Source organism: Embiotoca jacksoni, unplaced genomic scaffold (assembly GCF_022577435.1).
Source record: "Embiotoca jacksoni isolate LCO1_2020_lvr unplaced genomic scaffold, fEmbJac1.0.p SCAF_12, whole genome shotgun sequence".
Taxonomy (NCBI): Eukaryota; Metazoa; Chordata; class Actinopteri; family Embiotocidae; genus Embiotoca; species Embiotoca jacksoni.
The window spans coordinates 11,356,012-11,373,104 of NW_027185252.1; the positions used below are offsets into that span (position 1 = coordinate 11,356,012).

A 17,093-nucleotide genomic window follows, 5' to 3' on the forward strand; every position below is an offset into this window, starting at 1 on the left:
TTATGTACATACTTTGATTATAAAACATCTAGGCCTACTCTTTGGCGGTGAAAGAGTTCTTGGAGCACAGATCGGCGCCCCCGGCGAGGCCACTAGCGGTGTCCATATTTGGCAGACCAGTCCGTTCGCCCGTGGATGGTCTGCAGCGGCGGACGCGGCAGCAGACCAGCGGCGCTCTTATTGGCCGATGGCATGTCGGTAGAGGTGTTCATCTGACTCCGGCCAGATCGCCACGTTGCATAATCTAAAACAGCAATAAATATACAATAAATGAGTACATCAGTTCAAATATAGATGATGCAGAGAGCTGTAACTGTGCCTCACTTGATGCTGTTTCCACTGAAGGACCCTGATGCTCTCTGTGACCTGCAGAACCACTTTCTTTTTTGTAAAACGATGGCATGTATCCACCGGGGATCGTGTTTGTACCTGATGATTAAAACAAAAATAGATCCGTTAGTTTGACGGCAACGGCAACGACGGTGTGTTGTAAAGATTACAGTGATGTTACCGTGTGCTCCTCTGCTCGGCAGAGTCCCTCCAAACGGCATGCTACTGCTGCCCCAAAGATGGCTTCCAGTGAAGTCTTTACTGGCATTTATGGCCACGTTCTTCTTTGTACTAATGCCTGACGGACGCAAGAGATCATTAGAAACACTCTCCCCCGAAACATCTGAGGTCTTGTTAAGACCGACAGCCCAAATCTGTTTTTTTGTCCTATCCGGATTGATTTTTGAAAGTCTACGCAGAAAAAAAAAAAGGAAAAAATGGATCCAAACCACATCCGGAGGTGGTTTGAAATTCGAGCCCAATCAGATTTCTACAGATGCGTCTCGGTCCGGACGCTGTGCTGGATCGGATTACTCGCGTCACTCGCAACGCGGGCACGCAATGACGACGTCATTTTCAGAGAGACACAGCGAGCGGAATCTGTGCGACCATTAGCAGAGCCATCAGACGGTCCAGATCCAGAACAGTCAAGTGAATAGACGCCTCAATGAATTGTCTGCTGGCACTTTGCTTCCACATACGAAAGCCATTTCACCAGCGTAGCTACGCGCACGTCGTTACCACAGCGACCCATGCAAGACAGGCTGGTGATGTCTGGACACACCAGATCCGATCTGAGAAATAAATCTGATTTGCCTTCAAATGTACAGTATATTACCAGGTAAATATCTCGACTGCCTCAAGTAATGTTGCTTGGCAGAGGCGGTTCTTGATGGCTCTTGGTAGCCCGCAGACTTGTTCAGGTTTAAAGGTGCGTCTTCGTTTCCATTGGGTCGACTGAAATCCAGAACTTTTCCATACCTGAGAGACACAAGAGCGAGTTGGTCTGAATGACCCAACGGTGGTAACGCCGAGACGTTATCGCCTCGTATCTGTCCATTATATTCGTGCAGTGTTTTCAGTGACAGATAGTAGCCTCACCTGCTCAGTGCGTCCTCCCCCTGCCTCGACTTCTCTGTGGAGAAGTTGCTTTTACCGAGAATACTTATGGATGAGAGATCAGTTTCTTCGTAGTCGTCCCAGTCTTCACCCTTCAGGTGTCCCGTGCCGTGGCCCCAACGCCGTCGCCCTCCTCCTTTAGGTTTTAGCTGGTAGCTCAGCAGGTTTGCATTTTCAGACTCCTGCCTCGTTTGCTACAAGAACGATGAACAGCAGCCGCTCGTGAGGGAAGTATTTACCCCCCATGACATGTTTAAAGTAACAAGTTCTTCAAAATATTCTGTCTACCAGCCTCCCTCCGACGATCCTAGAATTTTGAATGAATTACTTCTTACAAAAGAAGAAATAAAGAGGGGATATTTGCAGGGATAGTTAATACACGAGGATGCGGAGCCTCACCTTGCTTGAGAGACTCTTGTCTATGTAAGGAAGATGGCTCTGTGGCGTGGCTTCGCTCTGTTCCTGCTTCAGGATGTGCTTCGCTTGCTGCTGCTGCTCCCGCAGCAGGTCTGCGTGCCGCTGGTACGCTGCAGCCTGGGCAGCTGCTGACGCAGGGGACGGCTGGATCTGCTGCAGAGGCCTGGGGGGGGGGGCAGTGTTGGTTGGGTGGTGGAGGCTGGGAGGGGGGCATAGGCTTAAGCAGCAGAGGCTGCAGCTGCTGCAGCGTCTGTTGCGGCTGCAGAGGAGCCTGCAGCGGCACGAGGCCCGGCTGAGGTCGGCCCTGCTCCAGGATCTGCTGAGGAGTGCCCAGAGCCTGGCCCACGTGGAAGTACGAGTACCTGAGAGCCTTGAAGAGACAGAAACATTTGGACAAACATCAGCGCTCGTTCTGCGAGGACAGTGGAAACGGAGTCAATCAGACGCTAACCTGGGCGGAAGCTGGTCTCTTCTTAGGATCCCACTGAAGCAGGTCGGTCATCAGGTGGATGGCTTCAGGACTGGCGTTTGGGATCAGTGTCTTCAGATTGCTGGGAACACACTGAGGCCAACGGAAATTCATGGCACTTGCCAACTGGTATCCCTCCGGCCAATCGTTCTAGAGGGCGAAGACACGGACCATCTGACACGCCACAATAACCATAACATCAGATTTAACGTGGAAATCTTGTTTCATTAACAGACACGGTTGGAGGAGGACTAAACCAGTCAGAGAAGAAGTACAGTAGTGCATGTAGCTCTATTACGTGTCCGATTGAGTTCGTTTTGCCCAACAGGTCAGTACAAAATCATAAACTCGACTTGTGCTCATAAAGAAAATCAGACAAGAAGATGACAAAGATGTTTGCTTTATGTTATGTGCGTGAAGATCGACACAGACGCTGTAAACAGACACTCCGGTTTAAACAGCGAATCTTTTCTGTCAGCTGGTCTGCTTTAGCACATCATGTGCTAAAAGTGTGTAACAAGGAGGAGCAAATAAAGTGTTCTTTGTGATTGTACTGTGTGCACATGGTGCCTGAAGTCAGCAGCTTCAGGAACCTCTTTTATTTTCCTGTGTGGGGGTTAGAGGAGACCGTGGTCTGTCCATTTTTGCAATGTGCAGTTGTTTGAAGGTGGCAAAGGAGCCAGAGATCAAACATATCCTCCCACTGTTTTCATTTGTTAGACAACTATTTCTGTCATTTTTGTATAAAACAATCAACTGCATCACGATGAATGTCTTCCAGGAGACACCGTCTCAAAATGTGCATCATTGTAAGTATATTTAAAAAAAATACTGTCTCTCACCTCTCGATGATTGACAGGTTTTCACATTTCAGAGGGGATGTTTGAAACTAAAAATATGTTCAACTTTTGATAGGGACACTTGTTCTAATTGAGCATAAGCCAACCCTGAATGTGTTCTCATGGATTTAACTGTTCCTACAAACTTCTACTCATTTTTCTCTCTCACCTTAATAATTTATATTATTAAATTCCTGACCCCTTTTGACTTGTATTTTTTTTTTTTTTTTTTTGCATTACCTTCTTTGGTGTACCCAGGACTTGGCAAATCTTGAATATGGTGTCAACTTCACTTGAGCCTGGGAAAAGAGGCCTGAGGGTGTAAAGCTCTGCCATGATGCAGCCGACCGCCCACTGGTCTATGGGGGAACTGTAGGATGTGGATCTGAGGAGCACCTCCGGGGCTCGGTACCTGGTCCAACAAGAAGGGCACTAGGACTCAGACACCCTTTCATGCAAGTACAGGTGCAGTATGTTTGCTCTGAAAGAATCTCACCATCTAGTCGAGACATAGTCTGTGTACGGCGGGCGAGATCGGATCTCCCGGGCGAGGCCAAAGTCAGCTATTTTCACCAGCTCGGGGCCCATGCACAGAAGATTCTCCGGTTTCATGTCCCTGTGAAAGAAGCCTGACAGAGACACAGAGCGTCACCATCAACGCTAAACTGGTTCAAAATGTCAGCGGTGCCACGTTTAATTCAGCACCGTGGACTTGTAATCAGACGTACCGTGTTTATGAATGAACGTGAGGCCCTGCAGTATCTGAAACATGATATTTCTAACAGCAGATTCAGGAAACAAACGACTCCTGTAAAGAGAAATAAACAAAACTAATTGAAGAAGCTGCAAACTTTGCTCAAATATACTTTGAAAATTGGAAGTTATTAATGAAAAAAAACAGCTATACGCACCTATCTTTCATTAGCTGATACAGGTTCTCCTTCATGTACTCGAAAATAAAGTACAAGTGATCATTTTCTCGAATGACCTCCTTAAGTTTGATCACATTCGCATGGTTGAGCTTCTTTAAGGACTGAAAGAGTAAAGGAACAGATTATATAAGACAATACGGAGACAAAATAGAGGTAGGAATAAATAATAAATCTAACCATGCTGGACAATAAACACAGGTCACTGCAGCACATTCAGAAGCACGCCCTATGACTATTAAAATAATCTCTGCTTAAAACATGGGTAGTGTAAGAACTCAATGTAGTTTGAGGGTTAATGCTGCAAAGGTGGGATTTATTATGCTCACAATTTAAAAGGGAACAGAAATATAGAATAAATAGAAAGCGGGATGGAAAATATACACTTGTCCCATGCACTGGGATGATATAGGTTTAACCATGCTACATTTTAGTAAGGGGGGAAAAAGCCGTAATGGGACTTAAGAGATTTTATGGTGGCATGCGGTAATTATAATCTACTCAGCGGGACTCTAAGGAGCAGCGTATTCTACGCATGTTCTGCTGTGATAAGGTCAAGCTCTAGAAAAAGGCGGTTGTGTAGGCCAAGGGGTGGAAACCAGAGCTCAAAACCAACAGCACACAAGAATCACCTTCTGCTCTTAGAACTGGTGTGTGACATTTAGACTGTAACATACTGAACCGGCGTGAAAAGAAACAACAGACAGTTTTTGATTATTGGACAGCGGGGCGGGAAATGTACATCATCACTGCATTACCGAGAAAAAAAAAAGAGTTTTACAGGAAGTTTCGACACAAAATATTAGAAAACATGAACCCAAACTGAAATAGATTCACAGGGTGACACCAACATAGTGTTTACATGTGACAGGAAGTAGAAACATTACATGTGATATTCCATGTTTGCTCTTCCATTATAACGATTAATCCATCTTGTTTGCTGTGTCTGCTTGTAATGGACATTTTTCACATCATAACTTTCAATTTTACTGGGTGGGAACACATAATTTCATCCTGAGTAAATAATAAAGACATCTAAATGTTAATATTCCCAGATTAAAGTAACTTTTGACCAGTTTAATACGATAAGAGGTGATCAAAAAGTTCATAAACTGCTCCTGTAGCACACTAACAGAGCACAGCACCGTGACGTGCTCGGAAAAGGAGGAAGACAAACATGAAACAGCAACGGTGATATAATATCTTTAAGATTAGCTCATCCTCATGTTTGGGCTCCACAGTGATATTTCCAGTCTACAATAGGAGATTTAACCAAGACCCTGCAGTAGACTGAGCAGCCTGTTTAACGGGCATCAGTATTACAATACATTAATCAACAACATCAGTTTGATAAGTAAATACCGATCATTATCTCCCAAATCAAAGATGCGACTGCACCTCTACATCCATTCTCAGTTTCAATGTTAATTTACATTAAAGGGCATTTTATTTAAGTTTTTTTTTTTTTTTTTGGTCATAATTCTCCTGCTGTGTTATTTAAATGTATGAAACTGTGTTAAAAACCTAAACTCACCTTGACTTCACGGAGGTTCATGCATTCTTCCCAGGAGTAGAACTTTCTTTTCATTCTGAAAAACAACGTTTCTGCTGATTCATTTCTTGGAAATGACATCAGACTGCATCTTTTTTTTTTTAGCTGCAATTAAGTCAAACAGTTTCTGTGATGCAGAACATTGGATCTGAACTTCTATCGCAGATCGCAGGAAATCGCACAATTTCTGGATACTCACTTCTTTATGGCAACGAGTTCTCCTGACTCCAGACTGCGTCCGAGGATGACAGAGCCGTAGGTGCCATCCCCGAGCTGTCTGATGGTAGTGTATCTATTCATTATGCTTGTCCTTCCATTGCATCATCCGGGGGCAGATAATAATTGGGTGGAAAACAGAGATGCGTTCGCCGCCTGCTGCTGAATGCAACCAGATTTTCCTGTGACAACAGCAGAAGACTACGGGTCGAGCCAGGGGACTCATGGTGTCATGGACTTGACTCCTTCGAGCTGGAGAAGGTCAGGGAAGGACGGAAAAACACTGATGTTAATTATGCAGCAGTTTGAAGTTTATAATATACATGGATGACAGAGAAAACACGTGAAACCGGCCAAGTGACAACAAGCTGACAACGAAGTTGGAAATCTTGTCAGTGCTGCAGACAAAGTATCATAGAAACATTATTTCTAAATTACTTAAGACTATTTTGTTTGGGCATTTCTGTAATTTGTGGACCACCTCAATACATTGTCACGTCATTATCTCTTACCTACTACATGTAACAAACACTCTGAGACAAACCATTACAATATAATTACAATTTTGCATAAAGTAGGCAGTACCCATTCATTCCCCCAATTCTAGTTTCATCTATAGACGCAACTTCATTTTCATGGCCACAATTTTTATGCATCAACAATAAAAGTATTTTTTTTTTTATAACAATCATAACACTCAACTCAGCCTGTCACAGTTATTATTTAATCACTGACAGCCATCATTTTGCTAAATGGTTCAAATAATTTCCATTCATTTGTATTAAGATCAGCTGAATGAAACTGTCCTCTCCAACATTATTTCCATGTCATTTTCCCTCATTTAAGGTTTGACTCTTTTAACTGTGTCACCTAATTGCGCCCCTTCTTCTTCTATGGTTTAATGCCATATGAGATGTGAAGTAGCACCACCAACTTTAAAAAAAACAACAACTTTTAACTCATAATATTCGACTAACCGCATTTCGATGAGCAACTATTGACAATAACGTCACGTATGTAGTTGCAAAGCCAAACACTGCAGCCAATAAATAGCTCTTCTTCTTCATAAGGTGTACATGTGTTATTTAATTCTAATGAGACTTGTACTTTAATTGTGGTATGAAATGAACAGAAAAAGACAATTTAATCGTTAAACCTGATTATATGTATGATAAATAATGGCCAACTAAAAGTTCATGATTGTGACAGGCCTACACACAACTTAAGGGGGGTAAACTGTTCAAGATTAAAGTCCCAATCCACTTAAAAAAAAAAAAAAAAAAGTGTTGCGATGTACATCGATACCGTGATATGTGACACGATATCGTCTTTGATTTTGGTTTGAAAAGCTGCATCCCAGTAAAGTAACTGTTCTACTATTCGCCTTTATCCACTGTAGTCCTAATATTGACATGACTGATATTACTTTTCATGATTTGGTAAATATTTTGAGGAAACATCAGCAGTCGTTCCAACAATCCTGTAGCAATATCGATATCTAGGTTATACATATCGTGATATTTGGCTTGTCTATACAGCGTAGCCTCAAATTAAAGTAATTTATCACTATAATGTTTCCAATGTAAGCCGGAGCTTTTACAAACAATAACGTAACGTTAAATATCGATTCTGTTTATTTACGACCCTCGCTGTCACGTGGGAGGAAAATCCTTATTATGTATTTCTTTCTCCTTTTTGTCCTATTCGGTTTTCAACGTAGCCTATGTAAAATTATATTCACAGCCGAGTCCGTAAATGTTAATATAACAGTACTCTCCGTTATTAAGACGCAACGTTGACTAGATGTAATACTACAACCCCCCCCCCCCCCTTTTTTTTTTTTTTCTTTTTTTTTCTTTTTTTTTTTTTGCGTCTGTGGTTAAATTTTAACTTGTGCTTTTCAGGAGATGATAATAACATGACTAGAAAACCCGCTGGTTGTGTTGCAGTGCTGGTGGTGGCCCAGCAGCTGAGCAAACAGAAGAGTGGTGGGACTCACTAACTCCAAATAAAACCGAGAGGCAGCGGAAAACAACACTCACCCTCCCCGCGTCAAACCGACGACAACACATAGCCGAAGCATTCGTGGTCGTATGTTCAACAAATGGTTTCGCTGCAGTAATCGGCTAACTTGGGTGCATTAAAAGACAGATTACCGCAACCAGTGTGTCCGACATACAACGTAAATACATCACAGCAAGGCCCTTCCGTCAGAGGACTCGTCATGATCTCGCGTTGCTGCAAAAACAGCGTGCAGCCTCCTCACAACAAATCACAGCTCTCCTCCGGCGGCAAAGACACAAAAAACAGGAGATACATACATATATATATATATATATATATATATATATATATATGTATGTATATATATATATATATGTGCATCCCTTTGTATCTTAGTATTTCCAGCACATGCACGCCTATAATGCATGCAGTAGAAACTTGAGAGTATTTAAAGCGGTTTCATGTTAAGTTTCTCTTCGTTTAGCCAAAAAAAAAAAACAACCCAAAGGACGGAAACGCACCACTGTGCGCCCAGATGAATGCAAAACAGTCATTCATAAACCCATAAGTAGTTTAAATACATAATTGTCAAATGCACATATTGTAACTACATTTATTCATAACAAAAACGCAATTAAAAGGACAGATTTTCAAAAAGAAAAAAAAAATACAGCCTATCACAAACAGCGAGAAAGATTTCGCAGCCTAAAGCAAAGCCGGAAGTGAGTTACAGTTCCTGCTCTTGCTTTACGTTCTTCTTCTTTGGTTAAATCCAAACACGATTGGGACGTAGGCTATTTTTTTGTACGGAGTCCCTTAAGGGTCACGGCGGAGGATCTTCTTTTTTTCAGGTCGACTTTTTCGTTCCCTCGCGATACTTTTCTTCTTCCGTAAACTACGAATAAGAAGCTGACTTCGTTCCTTTATTTTTACGATTACGGCCGGCACACATTTAGTTTTTAATGGCCGTAACACATAACTGTCATAGAAGCATCGCAAATGCAAATAGTAACATCTCGAAGTATTCATAAAAAACACAGCTTGAACCACAGTTTAAGTCCAAACAATAACCAATATAAGCCCAGCTTCACACACAGCAGCTGCAGCTCTGCTCACAAGAAGAAGCTGAATACTGTCTGGGAGCGGCCTTTTTACATGAATGAGCACCCAAATGCATTAACTTGTCACATCACCTCCAATTCCTGTAGTATCTGAGTGTTTCAGCTGACACGGACCAACACACTAGTGGTCATGAGGACCAGAGCAGCTGAATGCAAACAGACGGAAGAAGAGGGGACGAAGAAGTAGTCCTGAAAGAAATCCTCCTCGGTGACCCTTCAGTCATTTAAGTCATTTAATGGTGTAACTGTGAGAAGTGGCAAATGTTACTACTTAATACAGCCTACTGCAAAGCTGCATCATGATATCAAAACTTTTGCATGTCTTGATCTGCAAAGCACCAGTAACCGTCAAATAAATGTCATGTTGGTAAAATATTACAATAGACTCAGAAATGTAGTAGTCGTTGTGTAGCAGAAAACACAAGTCAAATACAAAAGAAGACTTTTCGGCATATTTTCATCTCATCTGTTTCTTATTTTCATTAATATGAAAAATTCATATTTTTTTTATGAATTCATATTTTATGAATATGAAAAAATATGAAAAAAAAATTCCCCTCAGGGATTAATAAAGTAACTACCTAACCTAATATACAGTAATGGTTTGCAGACACACGAATGGCTTTGAAAGTCAGCAGTTTGCAGTGGTTACACTTGCAGAACTGGCCTGCATTGAAATGTGCTGCCGTGTTGCTGGTCGGCCCGCCGACGCTCTGCCATCGTCATGCCTAACCAGAGTTTTGAAAGCTACAGGGTTTGACATTCGTATGACCCCCTGGAAGAGATCGGCGATTGTTTTCTGGGAGTTTGACCAAGTTTTCCAGTCTTCAGACTGCTGATTTGGACTTTTACAAACAGGTTAAATAATAATAAAGAAAAAATAATCATAATTCTGTGACAAGAAAATGTCCAGGATGTATATTTCTAAAAGCAAAGTGAGAGAGTCTTCTGGTGAAGCTGAGGCCGTCAGTGAGTGGTGACATCCGGTGGAAACAGGAGCTGCGCAGCATTCATGCGCACGTTTAGGCATTTATGCACGGATTAAAATAACTGATTAATTGAAATATTACTTATTTATTCATTCCACTGTGTATTTATCCTGTATGTATTCAGTATTTATTTATTATTATTATTATTATTTTTTATTTCAAAGCATATTTGGACTAAAAATGGTATTATGTAGGGCAATTAAAAGTGGTAAAAGCTCTCAACATCGAGGGAGCAGTGCCGCCTCCTCCTCCTCCTCCGCCTCCTCCTCCTCCTCCTCCGCCTCCTCCTCCTCCTCCTCTAACTTCACTGCTCCCCCCCTGAGCTCCCGTGTCGCCGAGGCTCCGGGTCTATCAGCGAAATGGCTGCGTTCCTGCGAGCTCGCAAATTTGTTTGTTGTGTCGTCCGTTTCTCCGACCGTGAACTGTAAGCCGCGGCGCCGACCGCTTGTGGAGGGTAAAAAAAACAACAACCCCAAAAGAAAGGAGGCTCGCTTCGCCCGGAGGGTGTCATGGTGGGTCACTCTGCTTCTTACACATTTTCACAAGAGAAACGTGTTAGCCTGCCAGCTAGGTAGCCAGCGCAGCTAACGTCACCTGGCTTTTCCTGTAACGCGTCTCAGCAGGTGTTACCTCCCTCCCCCTCCCCCCCCACCTCCTCCTCTCCTCCTCCTCCTCCCCCACCTCCTTTAACACGGCTTCAGACGTGACCTGTATTAAGTTCCCCTTATTTTAAATACAGCCATTGCACGAGAGCATAACCAAAAGCTTTATTTACGTCGAGGTAACGTTTAAGCGTCACCTGGTCTCTCGTGCGTTACGTCGATGTCACGTGGAGGCTTGTTTATTGTTTGTGTGTGAATATTTGTGTTTTATTCCCCCACGAGAACAACAACAACAACAACGTGTTTTTGACAGCGGTGATGTCACCGTCTCGTTAAATCGGTAATAAAGGCATTTATGTTTGTATTCGTCGCGTGCGTACTACAGGATGTACGGGGAAGTGCAGTGACGAGCATTTTTATAAACTAAAAACAACAACAACAACAACAACAAGCATCACCAAACAGTGGAAAATACAGAAAAAAAAAAAAATAATAATAATAATGTGTCAGGCCGATTTTAAAGCCTAAATATACATACAAAATTAAAAGTTCCTTATACATTGTTCCAAAGAAAATGAATACTTCTAAACATTAGATTAAGATTTTCAGTAAATCTCCTTTAATTTAAATTCGCTGTCCTTGAAGCAGTCTGTGCTCTCAGGTGCGTTGAAGGGACAACTTTGGCTTTCTTCAACTGGGACGCAAGCAAATATTCATACACGAGAAAGCTGGAAGTCCAGCAGATATTTTGGCGATTATTTTTCATTTTTTATCCACGAAGAATGGCAAAACCAATTTATTATTAAAAAAAATATATACGCTGATTTACTAACCATTTTGTCAGTTAATTATTTCCGCGCGCAGACAGTTTAAAAACTCCCAAAACCGGCCCGTGGTTTACAGAATAGCTGATGCTCGTTTGCTCACCCTCATTATATCGTTGTTTTCACTTTGGGGAGAAATAACTAAACCAAGTCGTCCTTTTATCGCTTTTATTGTGCAGGCTGAAGAAGATGCTGATATCGGAGGTACGATTGAGGATGAAGATGAAAATTCAGATGACCCAAATCTCCAGGTGAGAAAACTCTTAGACTTCACTCACGACTCGTATTTTCTTTTCTAATTTAAAAAAAACAAACCGATTGTCTGTTTTTATTGGCCCTTCCTCTATTTTGCAGTTTCATTCTTTAACTTTGTTCTGCTTATTTGTTTCTATTGCTCCACTCAACCGTTAACGGGGTGCTTAATGTTAAATGTTTGTTCAACCTACTCTGTGTATATATATATATATATATATATATATATATATATATATATATATATATATATATATAAAATATCAATATTCCTCATTTTACCTGTAATGTAGAAGTGTTATATGGGCTGTAACAGTTGTTTAATAAACCCTGCTGTTATATTCACACCGAGTTCAACGAAGCTCCTTCCTTTTGTTTTTGTTTTGTTTTTTGGTGTGTGTGTGTGTGTGTGTGTGTGTGTGTGTGTGTGTGTGTGTGTGTGTGGGGGGGGGCTCTAACTTGTTAGCTGGAGCTCAATGCGTTCAGAGCTCAGTGGATGTCCGAACTCAAACCGATCTCCGGGGCGCGTGGACCGAGTGACCGACTGCTGCGAGCGAAAGGCGCGAAGAGGACGCAAGAAATTGCTCGGGAGGAAAAAGTAAGTCGTGAAACGGTTTTTTTTGGCCGAGCGGCGTTTCCCGCACGCGTCGGCGGGGCAGCCGTCGCTCAAATCTACGGCGCTGCTGATTGACGCCGAATGATGTGGGTCACCTTCCCTCAGGCCGCGGAGCTGTTTTTGAGAGCAGTTCAGGAGGAGCAGAATGGAGCCGTCTACGAGGGTACGTGTGCAGGATGCCATAAGTTGCATTGTTCATTTTACACAGTATGAGCATGTGGAAAAATGCTACTACATATTTGATTTTTTGTTTTGTTTTGTTTTGTTTTTAAACGCTGCGAGTTTTAAACACGTCGATGATTGGCGCGGCGATCGAGCACGTTGAATTGTAATTCTGTAATTTTCTGGATGAGAAACCAAAACGAGGTGATTGCGGTGAAGGACTTGGATTGAACGTTCTCGGTCGAAGCGCGTAATCTGATCTTTTTTTTTTTTTTCCTCGCAGCTATCAAGTTTTATCGCATGGCTATGCAGCTCGATCCCGACATCGAGTTCAAAATCAACTACAGCCGTCCGCCCGACGCAGATCGAGTTGGAGGAAACTAGTAAGCTGCTTTTTTTTTTTTATTTTTGAATACCGTCTTTTATGTTAACTAAAAACAAAAAAATAAAACGGAACACCAGAGAAGCAGAAGTTCACCCGTTCATACCAAAGTTGAAGTCACACCGAGTTTTGTGCGTAGAATCGCGAATCTGGATTAAAAATGCGTTGACCCGTAACGTTTTGAACGTCCCCTCTGATGTCTGACAGTTTTATAACATGGTACGCTGGCCGGCGTGAGAGAAACATACTTATTAAAAAAATACAAATAAAAAAATGCCTGCAGCATTGAGGATCACGATGCTGATGGTGAGATTGAGGATCTTCTCGCCTACTTTGAGCAGGAGCTCACTCTGGAAAGCTCCTTTCCAAAGATCTGCACTCCTGAGCTCGAACTGACTCAAGTGCACATTTCGGGTAAAGATCCTCCCAATTTCATTGAATTTTGAAAACGTGTTTGAAGTCATCGCCAACGTGCCAGTTTTCCCGAATCCTTTGTTTCCCGTTTTGTTTGTCTGCAGCCCTGCCACGAGAGATCCTGATGTACATATTTCGCTGGGTTGTGTCAAGTGATCTGGACATGCGCGCCCTGGAGCAGCTGTCTTTGGTTTGCCGTGGGTTTTACATTTGTGCAAGGTCAGCACCGCTGTCATAACAAACCAGATGTGTAACAGCTTGTTTGTCAGCTGCTTGCTGTTTTCTCTCAAACTTGCTGTTTTGGGACCAGGGAATTAGGGACTTCAGGAATTAAAGTCCAGTTCTTTGTATGTGGCTTTCGGTAGACTCGGCTTTGATTTTTTTTTTTTTTTTTTTTTTTTTTTTTGATTATTGCACTTTTGATTTGTCTGCAGGGACCCTGAGATTTGGCGTTTAGCCTGTCTGAGAGTCTGGGGACGAAACTGCACCAAACTGGTACCCTTCAAATCCTGGAGGGAGATGTTCCTGCAAAGGCCCCGTGTCCGGTTTGATGGTAGCTAAATATCCTGCCACCTGACCTGAACTATTTATTTTGTTGCTCTAATTGTGTTTTACTACGCGTCAAGTAGCAGTCTATCCAACATCGTTTGAAACAAAAAGACAGTGTAACTGTCAAAAAATACTGTCGCGGCTCTTAACGGCTTGCCGCTGCAGAATCAGTTTTAATGGTTTATTTCAAAACGGGACGCCGCTGGGCTCATGCTTGGTTTCAGCACACAAGAATTTCTACACCGAGTGAAATGTCTCTGTTGTGACCAGGCTTCCCTGTGAATGTGTTAACCAGCGCAACCGCAGAACGTTGCACTGATTCGAGGGTTTTACAATTTTCTTCAACATGTACAGTTGCAACAGTGCTCTATTTATTAAACGAATGCAAGCATAAAGATAATTCTTATTTAATTTAATATTTACAGTAAAAAAACAAAACAAAAAACACTGAACTGATCTTAATGTTGGTTCTAAAAGTTAAAAACTGGCCAGATATTATTATTATTATTATTATTATTATAATGATACTATTTCCACAGGTGTCTATATCAGCAAGACGTCATACATCCGTCAAGGAGAGGAATCACTGGATGGATTTTACAGGGCTTGGCACCATGTTGAGTACTACAGGTAAATGTTTGAGTTAAATATTTCATATTGTGTGTGTGTGTGTGTGTGTGTGTGTGTTGTGTGTAGTTGTACATGATGCCACAGCTCGGTGTTGTTGTCACAGGTACCTCCGGTTCTTCCCCGACGGCCACGTCATCATGCTGACCACCCCCGAGGACCCTCTGTGCGTTGTTCCTCGCTTGCGCACACGGAACACCAGGTACCACGTTCTCCGTTCTCCAAACTCACCGGAACGGACGTAACGACATCCAAAATAGCTCCGCGTGTTGACTTCCGGCACTCGTCGTGACTGTCGACCTGCATTTATTTTCCCAGAATGGATTCTGTTCTGCTCGGTCATTTCCGTCTGTCACAGGAGACGGACAATCAAACCAAAGTTTTTGCTGTCGTCTGCAAGAGAAAGGAGGAGGTGAGGAGGTGTTTGTTTGGCATTTGTGGGCGAGGTGTGTTGCGCGCTGGTGAAACAAGTCTTTAACTTTTTGCCGTGATGCGGTGAATCTACAATATTAAATTATTCGTAGTTTTCATGTGTGTCACGTCTTCGTAGACACGCCCGCTGGAGGGCAAAACGAAGCTTTGTTCCACTGACTGCCAGCTGGTTTACCAGGTTTGTTAAGCCAAAACGCTGGATATGACACACACGCAAATACATGCATGCATTAATACATTTCTCTGCTGGGATTAATAAAGTATCCATTCATCGTTACCTCCCTTCCTCCCCTGGACCTTATCACGACCTCATTTAGAACTTATCACGACCTCATGTAGAACTTATCACGACCTCGTGTAGAACTTATGACCTCATTTAGAACTTATGACCTCATTTAGAACTTATGACCTCATTTAGAACTTATGACCTCATTTAGAACTTATCACGACCTCATTTAGAACTTATCACGACCTCATTTAGAACTTATCACGACCTCATTTAGAACTTATCACGACCTCATTTAGAACTTATGACCTCATTTAGAACTTATCACGACCTCATTTTAGAACTTATCACGACATCATTTAGAACTTATGACCTCATTTAGAACTTATCACGACATCATTTAGAACTTATCCACACTTAATTTAGACCTTATCTAGACCTCATCTGGACCTAATTCAGATCTTATCTTGATGATGGATGTCTGTCTGTCTATCTGTGTCTGTCTGTCCGTCCCTCCCTCCCTCTTAAGTACAAACAACTGTCTGTAGTTCTCGGTTTTAATCCTGGTCCCAGTGTAAGGAGAGGAGTTCTCCACAAGATATTCGTTAACATCGTCAAAGTGGAGGTCTGGCAGGGACTTTGTTGTTTTTAGAGCTTAAAAAAACACGGCGGGTGTATGGGAGGTGATCCAAACAGTCGTGGCTTGAAACAGATGGAAAACTGACGGACCTGCAGTTCTGTCCAGGATCAGCTGCCATGTTTAAATAATGTTTTGCCCTCCAGCGTTCCGCTCTGGTCACGTGACTGAAAACTATGAATTGAGAATCACTCACCTGCACTGCAAATTCTTTTTTTTTTTTTTTCATGAACATTTCAGGTCACCAGTCCGATTATTGGCTCAGTTTGTAAACTGCCCTATTTGTTGACAGAAAGCGGCCGAGTTTCAAAGGAATCGGTTCTGCAGGCGGAACCAAGCTCCGGAGGCTGAACACAGCTTCCACGTGGGACTGCATGTGTCCTCTGGGGGGCGTCAGAGTTTCAGTAAGCTGGTGTGGATCCACCACTCCTGCCACATAACTTACAAGTAAGATAACAGCCCTTGTAGTCTTTGAAAAGACAACGTGTTCCCTGTTTTGTTACAAAATTGACATCAATTGTGTTTTCAGGCTGACGGGGGAAACGATCGTCACGGCGTTTGACCTGGACAGGATGTACACACCTTTCTTTTTTGCACGTGTGAAGAGTTACACTGCTTTCTCCGAGCAGCCTCTCTAAGCTGCAGAGAGACCCGCACACGATCCCTCGCAGACCGCAGCCCAAGTTCGTTCACCGTTTTAACAACTCGCATACTCAGCCTGTTTCGTCTCTGCTGCAGACAGATTTTGGTGTCGCTATTCAAACCTTCATGTTTCCTACACGCGAGCATGTTACACCCTGATAGAATAGTACTTATTTTCTGATTTCAGAAGTCACAGTCATTTGCTCAGAGCTAAACTAATTACCGACCGTTTCCACCTGTTCCAAGCAAAGAATGTTAATCCTGTTTTTGTTTCATAGTGCACTTTCCTCCTCGAATAAACAGTGATGAGCAAAGTCATCAGCATCGGTGTGGCGATTTGTTTGTTTACTCACAGCTGTGGGACAAATGATAACTCGCTGTAAAATCGCAGAGAACCTATTACACAACCTGAGTTAAAAGACATTGCAGATTCACTTTGTCTTGCTGAGGACACACGGCTATAATCCACATATTACATTTTCTGGGAATCGAGCACAGACAGATCAAACAGGATTTGCAGTGGAAAAATAAATAAATATGAAAATTGGATTGGATTAGGCTAAAATCATTTGTGCCTTGTTGACTTCACTATAGCTGGTTTTTTTCAAAATGACCTGAAACTGTAGTTGACATAGTTGTTGCAAATCCTCTGTGAAACAGTAAATCCGTAAATAGTTTGTTTCTAAACAACTATAGCTGGATTTTGTGTAAGTTCATGGTGACAGAAACAACAGTATGGTCTT

The 17,093-nt window shown here is 42.4% G+C and overlaps 2 protein-coding genes across 2 annotated transcripts in view; one reads left to right on the forward strand and one right to left on the reverse strand.

Moving 5' to 3' along the window:
- LOC138195426 (serine/threonine-protein kinase ICK-like) overlaps positions 1-8,095 on the reverse strand; it is an 8,655-nt gene extending 560 nt beyond the window's left edge. Inside the window, 15 exon segments of the mRNA XM_069144806.1 lie at positions 1-244; positions 325-429; positions 512-628; positions 1,169-1,311; positions 1,432-1,643; positions 1,849-2,040; positions 2,042-2,236; positions 2,318-2,485; positions 3,415-3,586; positions 3,671-3,803; positions 3,903-3,982; positions 4,086-4,207; positions 5,638-5,692; positions 5,855-6,123; positions 7,914-8,095. The exon segment at positions 1-244 is cut by the window's left edge and continues 560 nt beyond it. Of these exon segments, the coding sequence (XP_069000907.1) occupies positions 93-244; positions 325-429; positions 512-628; positions 1,169-1,311; positions 1,432-1,643; positions 1,849-2,040; positions 2,042-2,236; positions 2,318-2,485; positions 3,415-3,586; positions 3,671-3,803; positions 3,903-3,982; positions 4,086-4,207; positions 5,638-5,692; positions 5,855-5,955 (1,947 nt within the window). The 5' untranslated portion in view covers positions 5,956-6,123; positions 7,914-8,095 and the 3' untranslated portion in view covers positions 1-92.
- Positions 8,096-10,295: 2,200 nt separating this feature from the next.
- fbxo9 (F-box protein 9) lies at positions 10,296-16,668 on the forward strand. Its single transcript, XM_069144807.1, has 13 exons — positions 10,296-10,497; positions 11,591-11,662; positions 12,130-12,261; positions 12,385-12,442; positions 12,725-12,824; positions 13,107-13,237; positions 13,342-13,456; positions 13,672-13,790; positions 14,326-14,416; positions 14,520-14,615; positions 14,732-14,825; positions 16,001-16,155; positions 16,238-16,668. Exons 1-13 carry the CDS (start codon positions 10,495-10,497, stop codon positions 16,344-16,346), a joined length of 1,275 nt encoding a protein of 424 aa, XP_069000908.1. The 5' UTR covers positions 10,296-10,494; the 3' UTR covers positions 16,347-16,668.
- The last annotated feature ends 425 nt before the right edge of the window (positions 16,669-17,093 follow it).

Excerpts from the sequence above, each read along its gene's own strand:
- fbxo9 (XM_069144807.1), top strand. Across the intron at positions 12,825-13,106 it reads GATCGAGTTGGAGGAAACTA|CATTGAGGATCACGATGCTG; the intron begins GTAAGCTGCTTT and ends AAATGCCTGCAG. Across the intron at positions 13,791-14,325 it reads GCCCCGTGTCCGGTTTGATG|GTGTCTATATCAGCAAGACG; the intron begins GTAGCTAAATAT and ends CTATTTCCACAG.